Here is a 17,291-nt window from a genome sequence, read left to right on the forward strand (position 1 = left end):
AAAGTGATTCAAATCAGCTCCATCGTTACCAGCTGCATCATTACAGTGATCACATAATTATATTCAAATAATATGGATATATATATAAATATATATGTATTTTACAGGACTTTTACGTACTGCAGGGTATTTCTACAATGTACTATTCTTTCTAAAAATCGGAATACTTCCACGAAATACTTCCACCTCTGATAAACAGTTTTAGTAGTAGATTTAAAGGTGCAGAAAATGGAAATACAAGTAGTAAAGTACCACAAAATTAAACTAGTGTCCTTGAGTAAATGTTCCCTCTCCAATGCTGCGTGAAGGGCTGTTTTTAAGTTTTAATGTGAATATGTGTATTTTTTTCACATCCATAGTTTAATTTATGAATGTATTTGTTCAAGTTGTAATACATCTGTCCAGTTGTATTATATAGTAGAAACCTGCAGCGATTTGACTGTAGTGAATTCATACAACAGACACACAATTAAAATACTTTAATTCGTTTTAATTAGACTTTGTACAGTTCACAGAAGAGAAACCTATTCACATATTTAGGACATACCAAACTGATCCCGAGCGAAATCTCAGAACAAAGTTTGATCTTCAACGGTCTTCCTCCGGATGCTTGATAGAGAACCTACAATAAATCCTGTTCGGTTCATTTGTAGACATTTGTATTTCCACGTTTGTGTTTAAAAGTTTAAAAGGAGGACAAGGAAAACAGAGTCTGGTAGAAACTAATGAATGAATTCAGACATGCAGAGACAGGTCGAGTTCATCAGCATCCCTCCTCCTCTTCCTGAACCTGGAGCTGCAGACGAGAGACGCTGGGCGATCGCTGTGTCACCTCGCACATCATGCTCAGCCTTCAGCTGACCTCTGACCCCAAGTCAGCCACGGCCGTCCGAACCAGCTGCAGACGGGTTTCTCTGAGGGAACGCCTCAGCTTGGCCCGCCGGTTCTGAAACCAGATCTGAGAGTAAGAGGGGGGGGGGGGGGGTAAATTAATATGGCACCACTAGCAGGAAGTAGTATTTCTTAGTGGCTAAAATTCTCTGCTGGAGACAGGAAGTGAATGTATATCAACACCTATTGTCACACACCGAGGCAGCTACTATACAACGCCAAGGGAGCAGTTTGGGGGTATGGTGCCTTGCTCAGGGACAAGAGAGTAAAACGTCAGTGTTTAAAGTGCTGCACGAACCTGTACTCTGTCCTCGTCCAGGTCGAGTCTCCCCGCCAGCTGCTCCCTGAGCTGGATGCCTGGATAACAGTTCACCTGGAAGACCGTCTCCAGGACCTTCACCTGCACAGGAAGACGGATTAACGCGCGGGACTGAAACCAGGAGAATCTTTTCTTACAGGATATGTCAGTGTGAAAGACTATGATTGATGACTGGTTACCTGGCTGGTGGTGAAGGCGGTGCGCGGTCGGCGTCCGATGTACCAGTTTGACGTCGGCCTGGGCGAGGAGTTCAGCTGATGTTGATAACAATGTTGTTGTTTGGAGCATAACGTGTTTCCTCTGTTCTCCTTCTCAACTCTGACCTCTGGATATATAAAAAATAGATATGTTAATGGGTGAATATTTGCCTGGATAGTATACATTATAGTGATCAATTAATATCCACAGTACAAAAAAGAGACAATTTGATGTGATTCTTCATCCCTCAGGATAGGACAATATTATAATTATTCAATATACATATACATATATATATATATAATATACATAAATAAAGAAACAGAGCTCAGAAGTCATAATTACACAAAAATAAGGAACATTAACATCTTTTCAAAAAGCAACAAAATACTTTGTATGAGTCTCTTTTTGCATCACAAGTTCTACTTTAAAAGACAGTTTCACTGCTGTGCTGGTTTACTGTGTGCTATATTTTCACTGATTGTCAATTAACAGAAAACAGTGACTTAAATCACACTTTAGTATTGTAAAAACAAGAGGAGGGAAGTCTGGAAGTACAACTACTTTGTATCTTGAATATTACTTTCCCTCCCTGCATTTTAAAACAAATATCTTTACTTTCTACTCACATTTTCAAAACAGGTTTGGTACTTTAGTTTTAACGTACTTGAGGGGAATTATTGATTATTTGTTTTCTTATTAATAAGACGTGATATTCAGTTAGTCTTGTTAAAAAAAAAAACGCCAGTAGAAATGTCAATTTAATTTCTACTTTGATTACATTTCAGAGCCTGTACTTTTCTACTGTTACTTGAGTAAAGATGCTGAATCAGTACTTCTACTTTGACCAGAGTCTCTTTGAACACAAGTATCTGTACTTCTACTTCTACGTTTGACTCCTCTGGTAAATACATGATAGAAGACAACGAAGGAATAATGGATTCATTCTATTTTTGTTGTTCTTTAGCAAATAATATAACAAACAGAAAAGTCTAAAAAAAAATCCTGCTCCTCACCTGTCCAGGGTCGGTGGAGTTTCAGACAGTTTCCAGGTCTCTCCAGCTCCAAACCCAGAATCCGCTCGATGGAGAACGCCGGCCTGCTTTCTGCCGTCACAGGAGCCTGAGTGGACGCCATGATGATCGATCCCACTAACCGAGAGCAGAAAGTCCCCAGAAAACTACTGATAACCACCAAAAACAAAACTATAGCTCCATAAATTGACTTTCTTTTCAATAAAAAAGTCTCAATGGTGCCGGATGTTGTGTGGTCTGCAATCAGCTGAGGAGCTTGAATGGATGGTTAAGACTGAGCTACATGTGAAGCAGCAGGAAGACAAACTGCTGACGGCTGGTTTAAATGGGAGTGGAGGATTTACACCGGCCACCAATTAGAATTAAGACAGGGTTTTTTTACATGTGAATGGGATTCCCTGAGGTTCCACACAGTAGCTAATCTCCGCTCTGTGCGTCGCCGGGATGCATTTGCATTTTTTAGTTTGCTTTAGTTGCAAAAGCAGAGTGTGTGCAAACTTTGCATGTTCGAGTGTGAGTTTTCCCTCGTGTGAAAGACTTTCTGAGAGTGCAGGTGAGGAGGCTTTCTATAAAACGGTCACCAGTGTCACACAAACACAAAGCGTGATTTCACCCTTTTCTTCTGAATTACCAAAGTAGAAAATCACTTCAGTTTTTCCCACAGGAAAAAAATGCGTCCATCCTTCTGTTACAGGCCTGTGACTAGGTTTAATCTAATAATAATAATGATAATGATGGCAATAATAATGACCCAGGGAGATCCACTAATACAATTAGCCTAATCTGTGTGTGTTGTGATGCAGATGAAGCTCGTAGCGTCTGAATGCAGGTAGAAACCAGCAGGGAGGAAAACCTTTTCAGGACCAGATTAGCTCCTAATGAAGTCCTGAAGCAGCTTTAAACTAACCGCACACTTGTTTATTTATCCCACAATGAAAGGCAGGATGGGTGTAAGGATGCGATGACAACAGGCAGAAAGGAAGAACTCAGCTTCAGTGTGATGAGGATTATGATGATTATGTGTGGAATAAGGGAGATTTAAGCATTTTTGTAATTTCTGTCTCTCTTGGAGCTCTTTTAAGTATTAAAAATGAGTTATCTCTGCTATTAAATGGTCCTTTTAAGCTGGTATCACTGTAGCACAAACCGTGATTTAGTCTCAATCACAAGGGGGGAAATGAATGTTACAATTTACCCCAAAGCCCCCAGTAGTCTGGGTCAGCTGCAGGCGGCAACCTCCGATTCTGAAAAGTCTGTCGTTCTCTCTGCTGGCCATCAACGAGCGACTCCTCTGGTTGCAAAAACAAGACTAATGGCATGGAATATGAGAAAATTACCCTACTTCTCACTTGGTTTATTATCTCAGCATATCCTGCTTTATTAGTCTATTTGATTCTAAATTAACCATAATGTACTAAATAACCATCATGCTGTATTGTAGAAGTCTTGAAACTAGAGATTGAGACCATAAACTCATGTTCACTATGTTTATAGAGATAATAAATCAAGTGAGTCTCACAGATTTCAGTGCAACCAGAGGAATCGCCCCCTGATGGCCAGTATAGAGAATGCAAGTTTAAGGTACTTTAGCTTTGGCTTCACTTTTCAGAATTGGAGGTTGCTGCACTGAGTTAGACAGCTCTAGGATTTTTAGGTCAGGATTAATTAACAATTTTACTGGTAGTTCATATATTTTAACATCCTTTTTAAAATTAATGTCATGGAATACAAGATGTTAAACTTTGTGGAAAACAATAAAAATTCACTTTTCTTGAATACAGTTTTGAGTTAGGGTTAGATAAAGACTGTACAAAGTACTTCCGGGTTCATTTCTGACATTTTCAAAGGATTAGTGACATTCCACTCTGCAAGTCAACAAATAACCTCATAAGATTGTTTCTTCCATTCACCGGTTTATTAAATATTTACATGACAAGGTGTAGAAGCAGATTCAACGAGTCGAGACAGAAACGATCAGAAGGACGAGAGCAGCGGTAAAACGATGTTGGTGGGTAGCGCCTCCTGCTGCTACAAACAAAAACTGCCACACGGTAAAAGTTTCCTTTAAGATAATTTATTTTGTACAATAAAACAGAGGTTCAGTGGTTGCGTTGCATCCACTGGCTTTGTGGAGGGAGACTGGAGGATGGAGTTACACACACCCAGGATGTTACAGACGTTGGTGGCAACCGTTTCTCAGCACTCGTGTGATTATTCAGAATCTTATGAAGACGGCCAAAGCGACTCATCGGTCAACGGTGATAAAAGAGTCTGATACGAGATGTCAAAGACCTGAACTGCTGCTTATAATGACTCGATGCAGATGCAGCAAACAAACTTTGTGATGGGTGCGCGTTCAAGAACGCCACAACACAAACTGGCACCACGATATTCCAGATGTACGGAAATCTGTCACACGATTGGTTCAACCATGCCAACAACTAAAACAGACATTGTTCTTTCGGAATAATCTTAGAATATATGCTCTCATTTCTCTATCTCCTCGTAGAAAGGCATGTGTGTGTGTGTGTGAGTAGTTTTTTTTTTGTCCATATGATCGTTGTGAGGCGAGCGTTGTGGGGTTGTTGAACGCAGCACTCTCTGGTAGGTTTTAGGCCCAGGTAGGGGTGCGTTTGTTTCCATTTACTTGGGAGGCCTGTAGGCGATCTTCCTGCTCTTCAGCACAGACCACCGGTGCCTCTTCATGTAGTAAATAAGAGGGACGAGGATGGCGGCGCCCATCAGCATCTAGGAAGAGAGCGAAGAGATTAATCCCAGAACGAGCTCCATGTTTACAACACCAACTGTTCCACTGTGTCTTTATACTCAAACCACATGCTACAAACTCCTTCAGCAACACAGAAAACATCAAATATATTTATTTCCCCAGACAATTGAGCAATTTTCTCATGTATGCCACCTTCCTGGTTTCCACTAGGGGCATTGCTGCCACATTATGTAGCACTGTAGTGTTTGATGCAATGCATCCAAATCCAGGTGGCTAATCTTTGGCATATCCCAGATTGTAGGAAAAATATACCTCCCTTTAGTATGCAGAAAATAGTTATTTTTAATAAAAAAAATATATATTAAATGCATCTTCAGATTTTTTTTAATTATTTGCTGTTTTCGTAATACATAAATTATGAAATTAAATCATTTTAGACTATTTTATTCATGCAAATTTCTTGTATGGCTGCTTGCGTGATAACATTTTAAAACGTTGTGGCCTCTTGTTATGGAAAAAAGGGGCTTTTGTAGAAAAGCGTGTCGAAACTCCTCAAAGTAAAGTATTGAAGAAATAATTATTTTGCATTGCTACCCAAACTAAATTATGACATTGGAACAAGTATGTGTATTTTTGAGCTTCAGCCAAGATGCATTCTGGGGTATGTGTGTGTTGTACCTTCAGTCCCATGCGTTTGCGTTGGTCGTGCTCTGGCTCGGCTGCCCACCTCAAGAACGTACATACATCTTTAGCAACCTGGCTCATGGTGGCAGGGGTTCCTATGGCAACAGACACATAGCAGTCAGCAAAATGATCTTCAATACAGAGAATCGTACTGAACGTTCCTCGCCACGGTGGGCGAAATTAATCTATCACACAATTTTTACAAACTAACAGCAATTGACATTTAACAAGTATTTATACATAGAAAAACAGCTGAAATGGTAAATCTGTTTTATTTAATCGAGTGTATTTAATAGATGAAAATAAGGAATTTCTAGTGAGGCAAGCAGAGGAACATGTTCTGCTATTCAAAGCTCCTTCAGTTTTGGACAAACTTTAAACATGATGTACATTCACATATTGACGTCATTGCGGTAGCCCTGTGGCTCACACAAACACGCTGCATCTTTACGTACCATCGTCATACTCCAGCACCTCGTTGTAGATGGGCGGCGCCATGCCGATGGACTGGCCAGGGAAGTACGGGTTGTAGTAGAGTCCCTCTCTTACAGACACTCCTGCTGGAGGTTCACAGTATCCTGTCAGCAGGCTGAACACATAGTCTTCTCCACCGTGTCTGAGGGGAACAGGACAACAGTGAACACCACGCTCGATTTTATGGCTTTCAGATTTAACTCTGTAGGTTTTCCGTCTTTCAGGAATTACCTTGCATTGACAATGTAGCTGAGATCTGGAGGCAGGGCTCCGTTGTTGGCGGCTCGGGCTGCCTCGGGGTTGGCGTAGGGTTTCGGGAAGTAGTCTGAGAGCTTTCCTGGCCTGGTGAACATCTCTCCACTCTCATCGGGACCATCCACTACTTCAACCTGACACACAACGCACAAGACGCCTTTACAGCACGGCCGAAAGCCGAGAATATGACAGCAGGTACAGCAATGGACTCCCTCTCATTCTTATGCACACACACAGCCTCACCTCCTCAGCAATGACCTTAACCTCAGACTCCGTGTGCGACACTCCCACCAGATTTCTGAAGGCCAGGTACTCCATACTATGGCAGGCTGAACACACTTGCTTATACACCTGGTAACCACGACGAACACTGCAGAGAGAGCAACAGAGAGCGAGAGAGCTTGCATTCAGACACTTATCGTGAAAAACGCAATCATCCACTATGTAAAAATTAAGAATAAAAGGTGTGGAAACACAAGAAACGTTAAATCTTAAGTTCTAACATAAGTGATTGTATATGATTAGAGAATGTGTGCATGACCACCTTGCGTGGTCCAACGAGGACAGCGGTCCACCGTGGCTCCAGGGGTATTCAGGGGGGTGGAGCTCCAGGTCAGAAGCTTTAACGGACTGGTGCAGCATCAGGGCGAGCCCCGCCCCACCGGCCGTGACCACACCTAGTGTCGTCAGGGCAACCTTTTTGTTCCGAGGCAGGCTGGCGAAGGACATGTTGGCCTACGGGGAACAAGAGTAGAACAGAATTCAAGTTGGTTATCAACTTGAAATCATCCCAATACATTAACGTACAGGTGGATTATTCAAGACATCCAATGACTTAAAGTTCTTGACTGACTGAGACTACAGCTGAAACGCTTACCAGATTAATTTATTAGTTGATCAATCATTGTGATTTTAAGCAAAAATGGGACGAATTTGTTCCTACAACACAAATATGAGGGGTTTATTCTGGTCTAAACTCTTGGCTGGACGAAGCTTCAGACAATTGTCATCTTGTCAATTAGCCGTGAGATTGGATAAAGAAACTTAAAATACATCATTATGTTGTGAGGAACTAAGATACTATGCAGTTATATCTCAGCCTAACACTGAAAATTATATATAAAAAAAGTAAGTTAGCCTTTAGATTGGATAAAGAAACTTAAAATACATCATTATGTTGTGAGGAACTAAGACACTATGCAGTTATATCTCAGCCTAACACTGAAAATTATTATTTTTTTTAAAGTAAGTTAGCCTTTAGATTGGATAAAGAAACTTAAAATACATCATTATGTTGTGAGGAACTAAGACACTATGCAGTTATATCTCAGTTTAACACTGAAAATGAGTAAAAAAAATAAGTAAAAATAGTGTCTGGTCTCATCCCTGCTCCAGACACATCCGTACAGGTATAAGTACATCCGTACAGGTATAAGTACTGCTTGTAAATACCCTCATAGTGTGTACACTTGTAATTCTTATGAAATTGCCCTTCACTTTTATAACCAGGCAGCAAGCATTACATGACGGCACCCCTGCATCAGGACACACGTGCACGCGCGCGCGCGACATGTTAGTGTGCCCTCAAAACAAGAGGGGCATTCTACGGGTCAGTTTATCACTAGTAGACATAATCTGCAGTTGACATGATATTTTAGGAACTGAGACAAACATGCTGACCATTTTGTATTTGTACCTCAAGCAGGTCAACAACTGAGAAATGATTAAATAATAAAAGGACGTTTACTTTTACACGTAGCAGGGATAATACCAGTAGAATATGACTATATACCGGGTACATATATAATATTAAGATGACAACTTAAACTAGTTTGAGCCAGGACGCATCCATAAACTACATGTAGTTATTAGATAAAAAGGCGCAGCATTAAACAGCTAGGGAGCGCTCTCATCAGCGGTAGTCCTCTCAGTCCTTGAAATGCTACGTCGTTAGCAAGCCGATTAGCTCGGATACTTTAGCTGTTGGCGTTTATGACGGAATGTTTGAGAATGTGTTGAATGGGGTGATTTAAAGGACTTAAAAGCAGACTAACTACACATACTCTGCCGTGTACACGCGCCTCCCTGTACCGTTAGCTGAGATTTAGGATGAATCACATTAACCTTTCCGTTTGCCGGGTGGTTGACGTGACTTCGTGAGTTAGCTAACCGGCTAGCTCGCCCCATATAGCGAGAGCTACCAGGTTTTCTTGATTTTTGGCGTTTGTTGTCGCACTTATTGAGGCCACGTCGATCTCTACGCTTAAAGAGTGACATAATATCCGATGCGCTGATGCCGCAGTCGTTGTCCGACATCCTAAAAATGTGTGGGAACACGAGTGACCTTGTCTCACCCCATTGACAGTAGCCAGGCTAACGTTAGCCCGATGACAGTCGCGGGACGCTTTCTATTAAACTGCTCTAAACACACTCGGTCCCGGGTGATGATTACAACACTCATATCGACCTACCACACGGGTCTTGATCGTTTTCGGGGTGCTGAGGAGGGCTCTCCCACTCCCCGACAGCACCGCGACTCGTAGCGCCGCCATCTTCTCTGCTGACTATGAGCTGAAAGAAAGCCGCCTCTGCAAATGTGAAGACGGAAACATAATTCTTCCGGCCTGGACCTTCAGAATAAGAACAGCCTGTGTGAAGTGCACCGGTACCACTTCGGTCACAACTGCCAGAATAAAAAAGGAGACACACTATAATAACATTATTTAATGTAAAATGTAATGTATGTAATAAAAAAAAAAAAAACATTATATTGGTAGTTTGATGTTTGACCTGGACTTGACTCCTGCTGCATCTTTACACTAAAGTCTAAGGTGGAATGAAAGAAGACTTTTTCATGTTTTCACCCTTGATATTTTGTTATTGTGTGTGATTTGTTTTGTATCCATCTCATAACATGACACTGAAATGAAAAAAAAATGTGTTAATCTAATAGCATTTGCCAGAAAGCCAGCAGAGAAAGCAAAGGAGGATTTTTCAACTCAGTCCTCATTACCCTCTCAGTAACAATTCTCCTGCTCTTATTTTGAAGGTAACCTCACTCAGTGACCGGAACTACATATCCGCGCTGTTTATGGCCAACTTGACGCAGAATTTATACAACGTGGATTTCCGCATTGTTTTGGCATGGTTTCGTAAGAAATTACAAAATAAAAGGTAAAAATATAAATAGGCCGAGATTTTTTAAATTATACGTTTGTGTGACATAAATCACACGTGAAGGTGATTTAGTGGCGGCGCCGTGAGGGGAAGTCTCCATCCGGTGGCTGCTCCTGAAACATTTGACCTAGATCGTGAAGTCGGTTTCAGATTGGAACTCAACAGTAACATGATCTTAGTTATGACATTGAGTTTATTCATATTGTTGAACACTATGAGGCCGACGAGGACAACAGTAGCTCCCGTTGCTGCGCACGTTCAGCCCTCCTCGACCCCAAATACCGTTTGAAGGAGAAAACTTTTTTGAACTACAATCACAAAAACTCACTCATGTTGACTGTTTCGTTTTATCCATGATTTCTTTCTTTTTCTTGGTCTTTGTTATAACAAACAAGTTGGCCTAAACACTTTATATTAATTTGTACTTGAGCGTATTAAACAAAAACAAGACAACCTATAGTAAATATGTATTTGTTGTCATATCTTAAACAATTACAGTGACACGAACAGTGCTCATACATATGTCTTATAATGTCATGTAGCCTAAATAAAACCTGAGTTACAATCTAAGAAATAAAACATCAATATAACACTAAATAAAATATAACACTGCCATGGGCGTCACCACCATATATTGAGGGTCATGACTTTTTTTAAAAGGTGGGGGCACCTTTTAAAAAAAGTCATTTGGACCCCCCCTCCCCCCCCACATTTGCCATTAAAATATTATTGCATGACGGGTCTAAATTGTCCAGCGCTCTTTTCATTGCTTCGTGATCAAATGCGTTCCACTTTATCAGTAACACACACACACGCACGCACACACACACACACACACACACACACACACACACACACACACACACACACACACACACACACACACACCTGCAGCATACACGAGCACCAAAGGAAGTTTGCTTCTTGCAGCTACCTGGTCAACGAGGCGCCAGCAACAGGGGCGGACTGGCCATCGGTCATATTTTAATTTGAGATGTTCCAAACATGGACGTATAAAACAGGTGATGGTACGGCCCTCAGCCGTAACACTGCCGTTTAACGCATCCGCAGACAGCATTAAAGCTCTGAGCTCTGGCCCAGCAGTCAGACAACATGTTAGAATGCACAAGAAAGTGGGAAATTGCATCTACTTAATTCCAACATTTTCTGGGGGAGGACCCCCAGACCCCCTGCCTAAACAGAACCCCCCCACATATCAAATGCTACTGACGCCCCTGGGTAAGTGTAAGGGTTGGGGTTTAGCTCCTTTCTCTATAATTATCTTGAAATCTCGTTCCTGAGCAACATGTCACATCTGGAGTTGTGAGGAAACAGAGACCGCCGTAGTTCATCAGCAGTTCGTAATGCAGGCAGTGGCAGCCACAGATCAGTGACTTTGGTCATTGCAGAGGAACAAGTCGCATGGACTGCACCTCTGCTGAAGAACCACAAGGGGTCCCACTCCTCCACCAAACGAGTCTGAACGGGTCCGTGGGACTCCAGCTGCTGACTCGGGATCCATCAGCCCATCTGGACAATCAGCAGCTTCAAGTCAGGAGGAAATGAAAACCTATAAAGTAGACCAGTCATTTCCAAAGACCGTCAGAACCCACAAGTGGGTGGCAGGAGATTTTCTTTGGGTTCTCTAAGATACATTTACAGAATTTCTTCCAGTCATTTATTTAACATTTTATATCTGCGGTACACATTTGAGCCACATGAGGGAGCCTCAGTGTTTTTCATTGTTCTGATAATTGAAACGTAGTCTACCATGAAAGGTACATTATGTTTAAAAAGGTTAATTTGATCAGTCTGTACTTGTTTTCAACAGCACACGCATAAAACAAAGTTGTTTTTTTAATCAAGTGCACGTCTCTTCTTAATGGCTGGTTTACTTGTTCAAGACAATACAGTGATGGTGAAATGGTCACTCTTCTCATGAGGTTTGTCAGTTTTAAAAAAAGGCCCCCAGAAAAAAAAGTTGAACACTGAAGTAGACGACGACGTATCACTTGACGTGAAATCTGCAATGACATGTGTGACTTTGTGTTTGCAGCCGTCTTACAGTATGATTGTGGTGTGTAAGCCCACAGATGAAGCCGCTGACGGGGGAATGTGTATTGAAATCTGTTCTTGCACCACCTCAGGGCGGGTTCAGTCTGTGCTCGCCATCGTCAGATGATGGAAGAGCGCGTTCCACCTCTTCGACTGACCGACGCACGCCGGAGCTCCACAGAGACTGGATTAGGGAACATGCAGGAAATGAGTGTGACAGTGGAGCTACGGGAGGTGATTTAACGGAGGACACGCCGTTCTGCTTTTGAATATGTCCTGGGATAGAAACGTTAAAACGTCCAGCATTTTTGGGGTAGAGGCCAAGCCACGCCCCTTCCTGCGTAAATTTGTGCGGCCGTTAAAGGGAAGAGAAAATTATGTTATGATAAATAATAATAATAATTCATTTTATTTATATAGTGCTTTTCAAAGATCCAAAGTCGCTTATAGAATGAAAAAACAAAGAAAGTACCGCAGACACATATACATACCTTCATACATAGTAGTAGAGTGAGGAATAAATAATAATAGTACAGACAAGACATAAAAGACAGGAGCAATAACAGTCCAATGGTGGCAGAGATGCAGTGGAGAGTGGCCGGGTGGGGGGGTGGTGATGAAGGGGCATGAGGAGGGAAGAGGGCAAGGGAGGGGATGGTTATGGATAGGGGAGGTCGTATGGTTGGGAGAAGAGATAGTTTTTCAAACAGGATTTGAATGTGGGAAGTGAGGGGAAGTCACGGACGGGTTGGGGGAGGGAGTTCTAGAGTCGGGGTGCTGCTGAGGAGAAGGCTCTGTCGCCGAAAGTTTTGAGTCTGGATTGTTTGGTGATCAGAGTGAGAGTGGAGGAGGATCGGAGGGCTCGGGAGGGTCGATTGGGGGTAAGGAGATCGGACAGGTAGGGCGATACCTTTTGAATAGTTCCATTATTACACATCAGATGTTTGATAATTTAACAGATAATGTTTCAGGTCCAGGTTTTTCGTCGTTAGTTTAGTGTTAAACCGCTCAGTGAACCTTTCTCTGGTCTCATGTGACGTACGTCACCAACAAGGCCATTAGCTCGTCCTGATAGCTAGCGAGCTAACTTAGTGAGGAACGTCACCAACACAGCCGTTAGTCCGTCCTGCTATCTAGCTAGGTGACTTAGGTACATCACCAACACAGCCATGAGCTTGTCCTGCTACCGAGCGAGCTAACTTAGGTAGGTACGTCACCAACGCGGCTGTTGCTCGTCCTGCTAGCTAGCGAGCTAACTTAGGTAGGTACGTCACCAACACGGCTGTTGCTCGTCCTGCTAGCTAGCGAGCTAACTTAGGTAGGTACGTCACCAACACGGCTTTTGCTCGTCCTGCTAGCTAGCGAGCTAACTTAGGTAGGTACGTCACCAACACGGCTGTTGCTCGTCCTGCTAGCTAGCGAGCTAACTTAGGTAGGTACGTCACCAACGCGGCTGTTGCTCGTCCTGCTAGCTAGCGAGCTAACTTAGCAACGTTCTGTCACTAACGTAATGTTATCTTAGCTGATGTGTTTGATCCAGCGACTCTTTTTATCACCAGGAAGACAAAGAAGGAGCGAGACCTGTTGTTAGTGTGAGTGGCGTTACATCCTTCATACGAACGTTTCAGAAAGTAAGTTAGTGATAAAGTCATTTTGGGGGGTATTTTTAGACCTGGTCCACACTGTCACGGGCCGACTCAAAGGCTGAAACAAAAACAGGGAGACCAAGCGAACTGGCTGTCATGAAAATAGTCTTACATAGTCCTCTATAGCCCTCTACATAGTCCTCTACATTCCTCTATTCCTCTACATAGTCTTCTATAGTCCTGTACAGTCCTCTACATAGTCCAAATAGTCCTCTACAGACCTCTATAGTCTTCCACATAGTCCTCTGCTGTCCTCTATAGCCCTTTACATAGTCCATATATTCCTCTACATAGTCCATATAGTCCTCTACAGTCTTCTGTAGTCCTCTACAGTCCACTCTGACAGTGAGGTGGTAGCTGTGAATGATGAGCGATGTCAGATGCCACCCTGAGCCTCTTCCTGCTACGAGAAACCGAAAAGTCCATCTGCAGATGATCTCTGACCGACTGGGTGTGATTGGGTGAAATATGGGTGAAACGTTCAGTGGCAACACATCACCTCCTTAAAGGAAACACTGCAAGTCTTCAGCATTTCAACATATTTCCACTAGAATTAATAGGAAAAGTTTGGTGGGTTTCAACTCAGAAGGAGTTTATGAATGACTGAGAGCAGCAGCTGCTGCCCGTTAAACCATTAACCGTATGCATCTTTATCTTAGTATAGGAGTCCTGAATGCAGACATGACTTGAACTGATGAACTCAGAAAGAAAGAGATGGTTGGAGAGAGAGAGAGAGAGAGAGAGAGACGACTGGACTGCTGGCAGAGAGGGAGAGGGTATGAGAGGGGGAGAGGGGGGGGGAGAGAGACCATTGGTGCCGCAGCGGGACCGACTGTCACACGGACCGTCAGCGGGGTCGTCACCGGAGAGAGCAGCCGCTACTCGGCGTTTAGCGAGAGACACACCGGCGGAGGAGCACACAGGAGGACGGAGAAGAAGAAGAAGTAGAAGAAGAAGAAGAAGAAGAAGAAGAAGAAGAAGAACACAAGGGGGATCGTTATATTTGCTGCTGTCGCCTGCGTGTCATCACCTAGACCGGACAGGATCTACTTCCCTCATCACCATCACTCCTCTTCATCACCCCTCTCCATCTCCCTCAACCTCCTCATCTGGTAGACCTCTCCTCCTCTCCCTCATGAACATGCCGGGCTGGCGGAGGAACCTCACTTTCTGTCTGCAGCGGATGCACGAGGAAGGTAGGAAGGCAAAACAAAAACGAACGTGCGCTCGTGTTGGCACGTGAGCGTGTGTGTGTGGGTGTTTCCTACGCGAATGTGGCTTTTCCCGCTGCTTAAATGTGTGTTTGTTTTCTGGAGACACTTTTGGTCTTTCCGGTTTCCGCTTCATGTGTGTTTAGAGTTTTTCTGGATCACTGGAAGTGTGTGTGTGTGTGCGTGTGCGTGTGTGTGCGCGCGCGCGTCCTCTGCGTATGTGTTTTGTGGGCTGATTGAGAAGCACCTGCAGCTTTGTTAATTGTGTGTTTTTGTGCGTGTGTGTGTGTGTGAGTGAGTGCGTGCGCGTGGACACGCTTGGTCTGTTGTAGCAGCGCGCGCTGTGGTGCGCACATGTGTCACCACTGGTTTGTTCCGCCGTTTCAGCAGAGATTGCGCGAGGCTACTGATGCTGGCAGGTCAGGGCGCGCGCGCGAGCTGTGTTGGTGACCGGGAAAGAAGCGAGGCTGCGTGTTGGTCCTGCAGCATGAACACAGGATGAGGTAGACAGTGATGCTGTTGGTCAGCTGCGTTGTGCACGCACGCGCGTGCGTGACAGTGCACATATGTGTATGTGTGCAGCTGAGAAAGTGTCGCGTGTGAACAGACAGCAGTGTTGTTCTAAAGCATGGAGGAAAGAGATGTCTAACCCACGAGATGATGCTTCCCTGAAGGTTAAGGTCACGTGTGTAGAGAACTGAAGTTAAGACATCACTACAACAAATGTTTGTATGTTGACATTTATAAGATTTGAATAACATATAATATAGAATGCAATATTAAAAATACATAAACATCAGATATCTATGATACAAAAATCCAATTAAGCACTTCATTTTCAGAGTTGGGAAACCTGGAAAGTGGAGTGCGCTCGTTACCAACAGACAGTAACCTCCAGTTCTGAAGAGTGAAGCCAAAGTTGAAGTACCTTCAACTGTCAGTCCCTCTGCTGGCCATCAGGGGGCGACTCCTCTCTGATTGTATAGAAGTCTATGAGAAAATGACCCTACTTCTCTCTTGATTTATTACCTCAGTAAACATGAGTTTATGGTCTCTTGTTTTTAAATCTTCTTCAAACCAGCATGAGGTTCTTTTTAGTAAATTATGCTCCAGTTGAGTAAGAACAGACCTGAAAGCAGGGTGCTTTAGGGCGGGGCTACCTGGTGATTGACAGGTGATTGGTGATTGTTTTCGTCTTTCAACTCTAAATCTTTCAAATCTGTTGTCTCAACATATTTGTGTTCTCTGTCGATGTTTACTCGTCTGTATCACCAACATAAGTAACACTAGACGAGTGATTTATGCCATCATTGCACCTCATTGCAGACCGCATGTGCCCTCTCACCATGCAATCATCTGATTGCAAATCCTCCACGTTGCTCAGTCTGAATGTGTGTGTTTGTGAGGAAGAGTGCTGAGAACTGGTGCATTCAGAGTAAAGCTTAAGTGGAAAAGGTGTTTGCGGAAAAGATGGCTGTGTGTCGACAGAAGACTGTTTGTTTGAGAGAGAGAGAGAGAGAGAGAGACACTTTTGCTGATGATGTTAATGTGTGTGAGAGAGATGCAGGTTGACCTGGCTGTCTCATAATGATAATAATAATATGGAACCACCAAATGCAGTTTGAGGTCCCTAATTATTCCAGTCCATCTTGTTTGATTGGTGGGCCCTTCACACATTACATTCAGTCAAAATCTGTGTGAAGGAGGTGAGTACATCCTCTCCTTTTTCCTGACATTTTATTTAAAGCGGTAGTGTTTCAGAGCACAAGAGTCCATTTTGAGAAAACCTCATTTTACGGCGGGTCTGACACAGTAGCACGGCCCTGGTTCTGATGTTTGTTATCAGAGGTATTTCTATACATTTTGTCTAATCCAAACACCGTGTCACAGAAAACTTAAGTTTGTGTGATGATGTTCATAAAGTCCGTTTTCCTTAACGCCAGATTATCTGCCGATATCTCCTTTTTAGTTTGTTCTTTAATTTAATTTTCTTGTCTCAATCACCAGGTGACGTGATGGTTCACTTTTATACTGACTATACTTACTATATTATACTGCTTATCTTTATCTTTTTAACCTGTTTTCACTGCTGAATCACTTTGTCATGCTGGATTTATCCTTGAAACACATCATTTAGATGCTTCTGTTTCCTTCTCTCTTAAATGTCTTGTTTTTTTTTTTTTCTCCAAGAATGAGATGATATTTATTCAGGAGGTGCAGTTAGTGACGGTGTGGGCTCTGGCAGCTTGAGTGGTAGCGGGGGGCCTTAGTGAAGGGTCAATTATGTTTCAGTGTTTTTGTCTGGATGGAGATTTTGTAAATTGTGCTTGTCTGGATTTCTTTGAGTGTGTGTGTGTGTCCCTGTCCCACGACGTGACGCCCTTATAAGTAGCTTCGCCACCGACATGTAACAGTTTGATCAAAACGTCGTTCCCCTGTTGAAGGACAGATTACGGATAAGCAAAGCCTGTCAGAGTGTATGAGTGTGTTCGAGTGCTAGAGAGGGAGAGTGTTTGTTTGTGCACTCGTCTATCATGCAGACGTTGTGGGGGAACTTTAAGGGTGCAAATGACAGCGGTCTCCCTGTTTTGCATGAAAGACGGGGAGGAAGAAAGAGAA

General features: G+C 43.1%; 2 protein-coding genes across 2 annotated transcripts; both read right to left on the reverse strand.

The window, feature by feature from the left end:
* Positions 1-722: 722 nt before the first annotated feature.
* Positions 723-2,545, reverse strand: hesx1 (HESX homeobox 1; the record flags this gene model as incomplete). Its single annotated transcript, XM_084031472.1, is given in 5 exon segments — positions 723-868; positions 871-958; positions 1,190-1,291; positions 1,390-1,535; positions 2,425-2,545. Coding segments are annotated over 5 exon segments (603 nt in total).
* A 1,798-nt stretch (positions 2,546-4,343) lies between these two features.
* cyc1 (cytochrome c-1) lies at positions 4,344-9,193 on the reverse strand. Its single transcript, XM_084026568.1, has 7 exons — positions 9,055-9,193; positions 7,128-7,318; positions 6,827-6,953; positions 6,560-6,717; positions 6,310-6,470; positions 5,849-5,949; positions 4,344-5,190 (listed from the first exon to the last, which is right to left on the reverse strand). Exons 1-7 carry the CDS (start codon positions 9,133-9,135, stop codon positions 5,086-5,088), a joined length of 924 nt encoding a protein of 307 aa, XP_083882694.1. The 5' UTR covers positions 9,136-9,193; the 3' UTR covers positions 4,344-5,085.
* Positions 9,194-17,291: the final 8,098 nt, after the last annotated feature.

Source organism: Eutrigla gurnardus, assembly GCF_963514095.1.
Source record: "Eutrigla gurnardus genome assembly, chromosome: 2".
Classification (NCBI taxonomy): Eukaryota; Metazoa; Chordata; class Actinopteri; order Perciformes; family Triglidae; genus Eutrigla; species Eutrigla gurnardus.

Coding starts and splice junctions, on each gene's coding strand:
- cyc1 (XM_084026568.1), bottom strand. CDS start 9,135: ATGGCGGCGCTACGAGTCGCGGTGCTGTCGGGGAGTGGGAGAGCCCTC. Junction 7,319..9,054: donor AAACGATCAAGACCCGTGTG/GTAGGTCGATAT, acceptor TGTTCCCCGTAG/GCCAACATGTCCTTCGCCAG. Junction 6,954..7,127: donor TCCTCGTTGGACCACGCAAG/GTGGTCATGCAC, acceptor CTCTCTCTGCAG/TGTTCGTCGTGGTTACCAGG.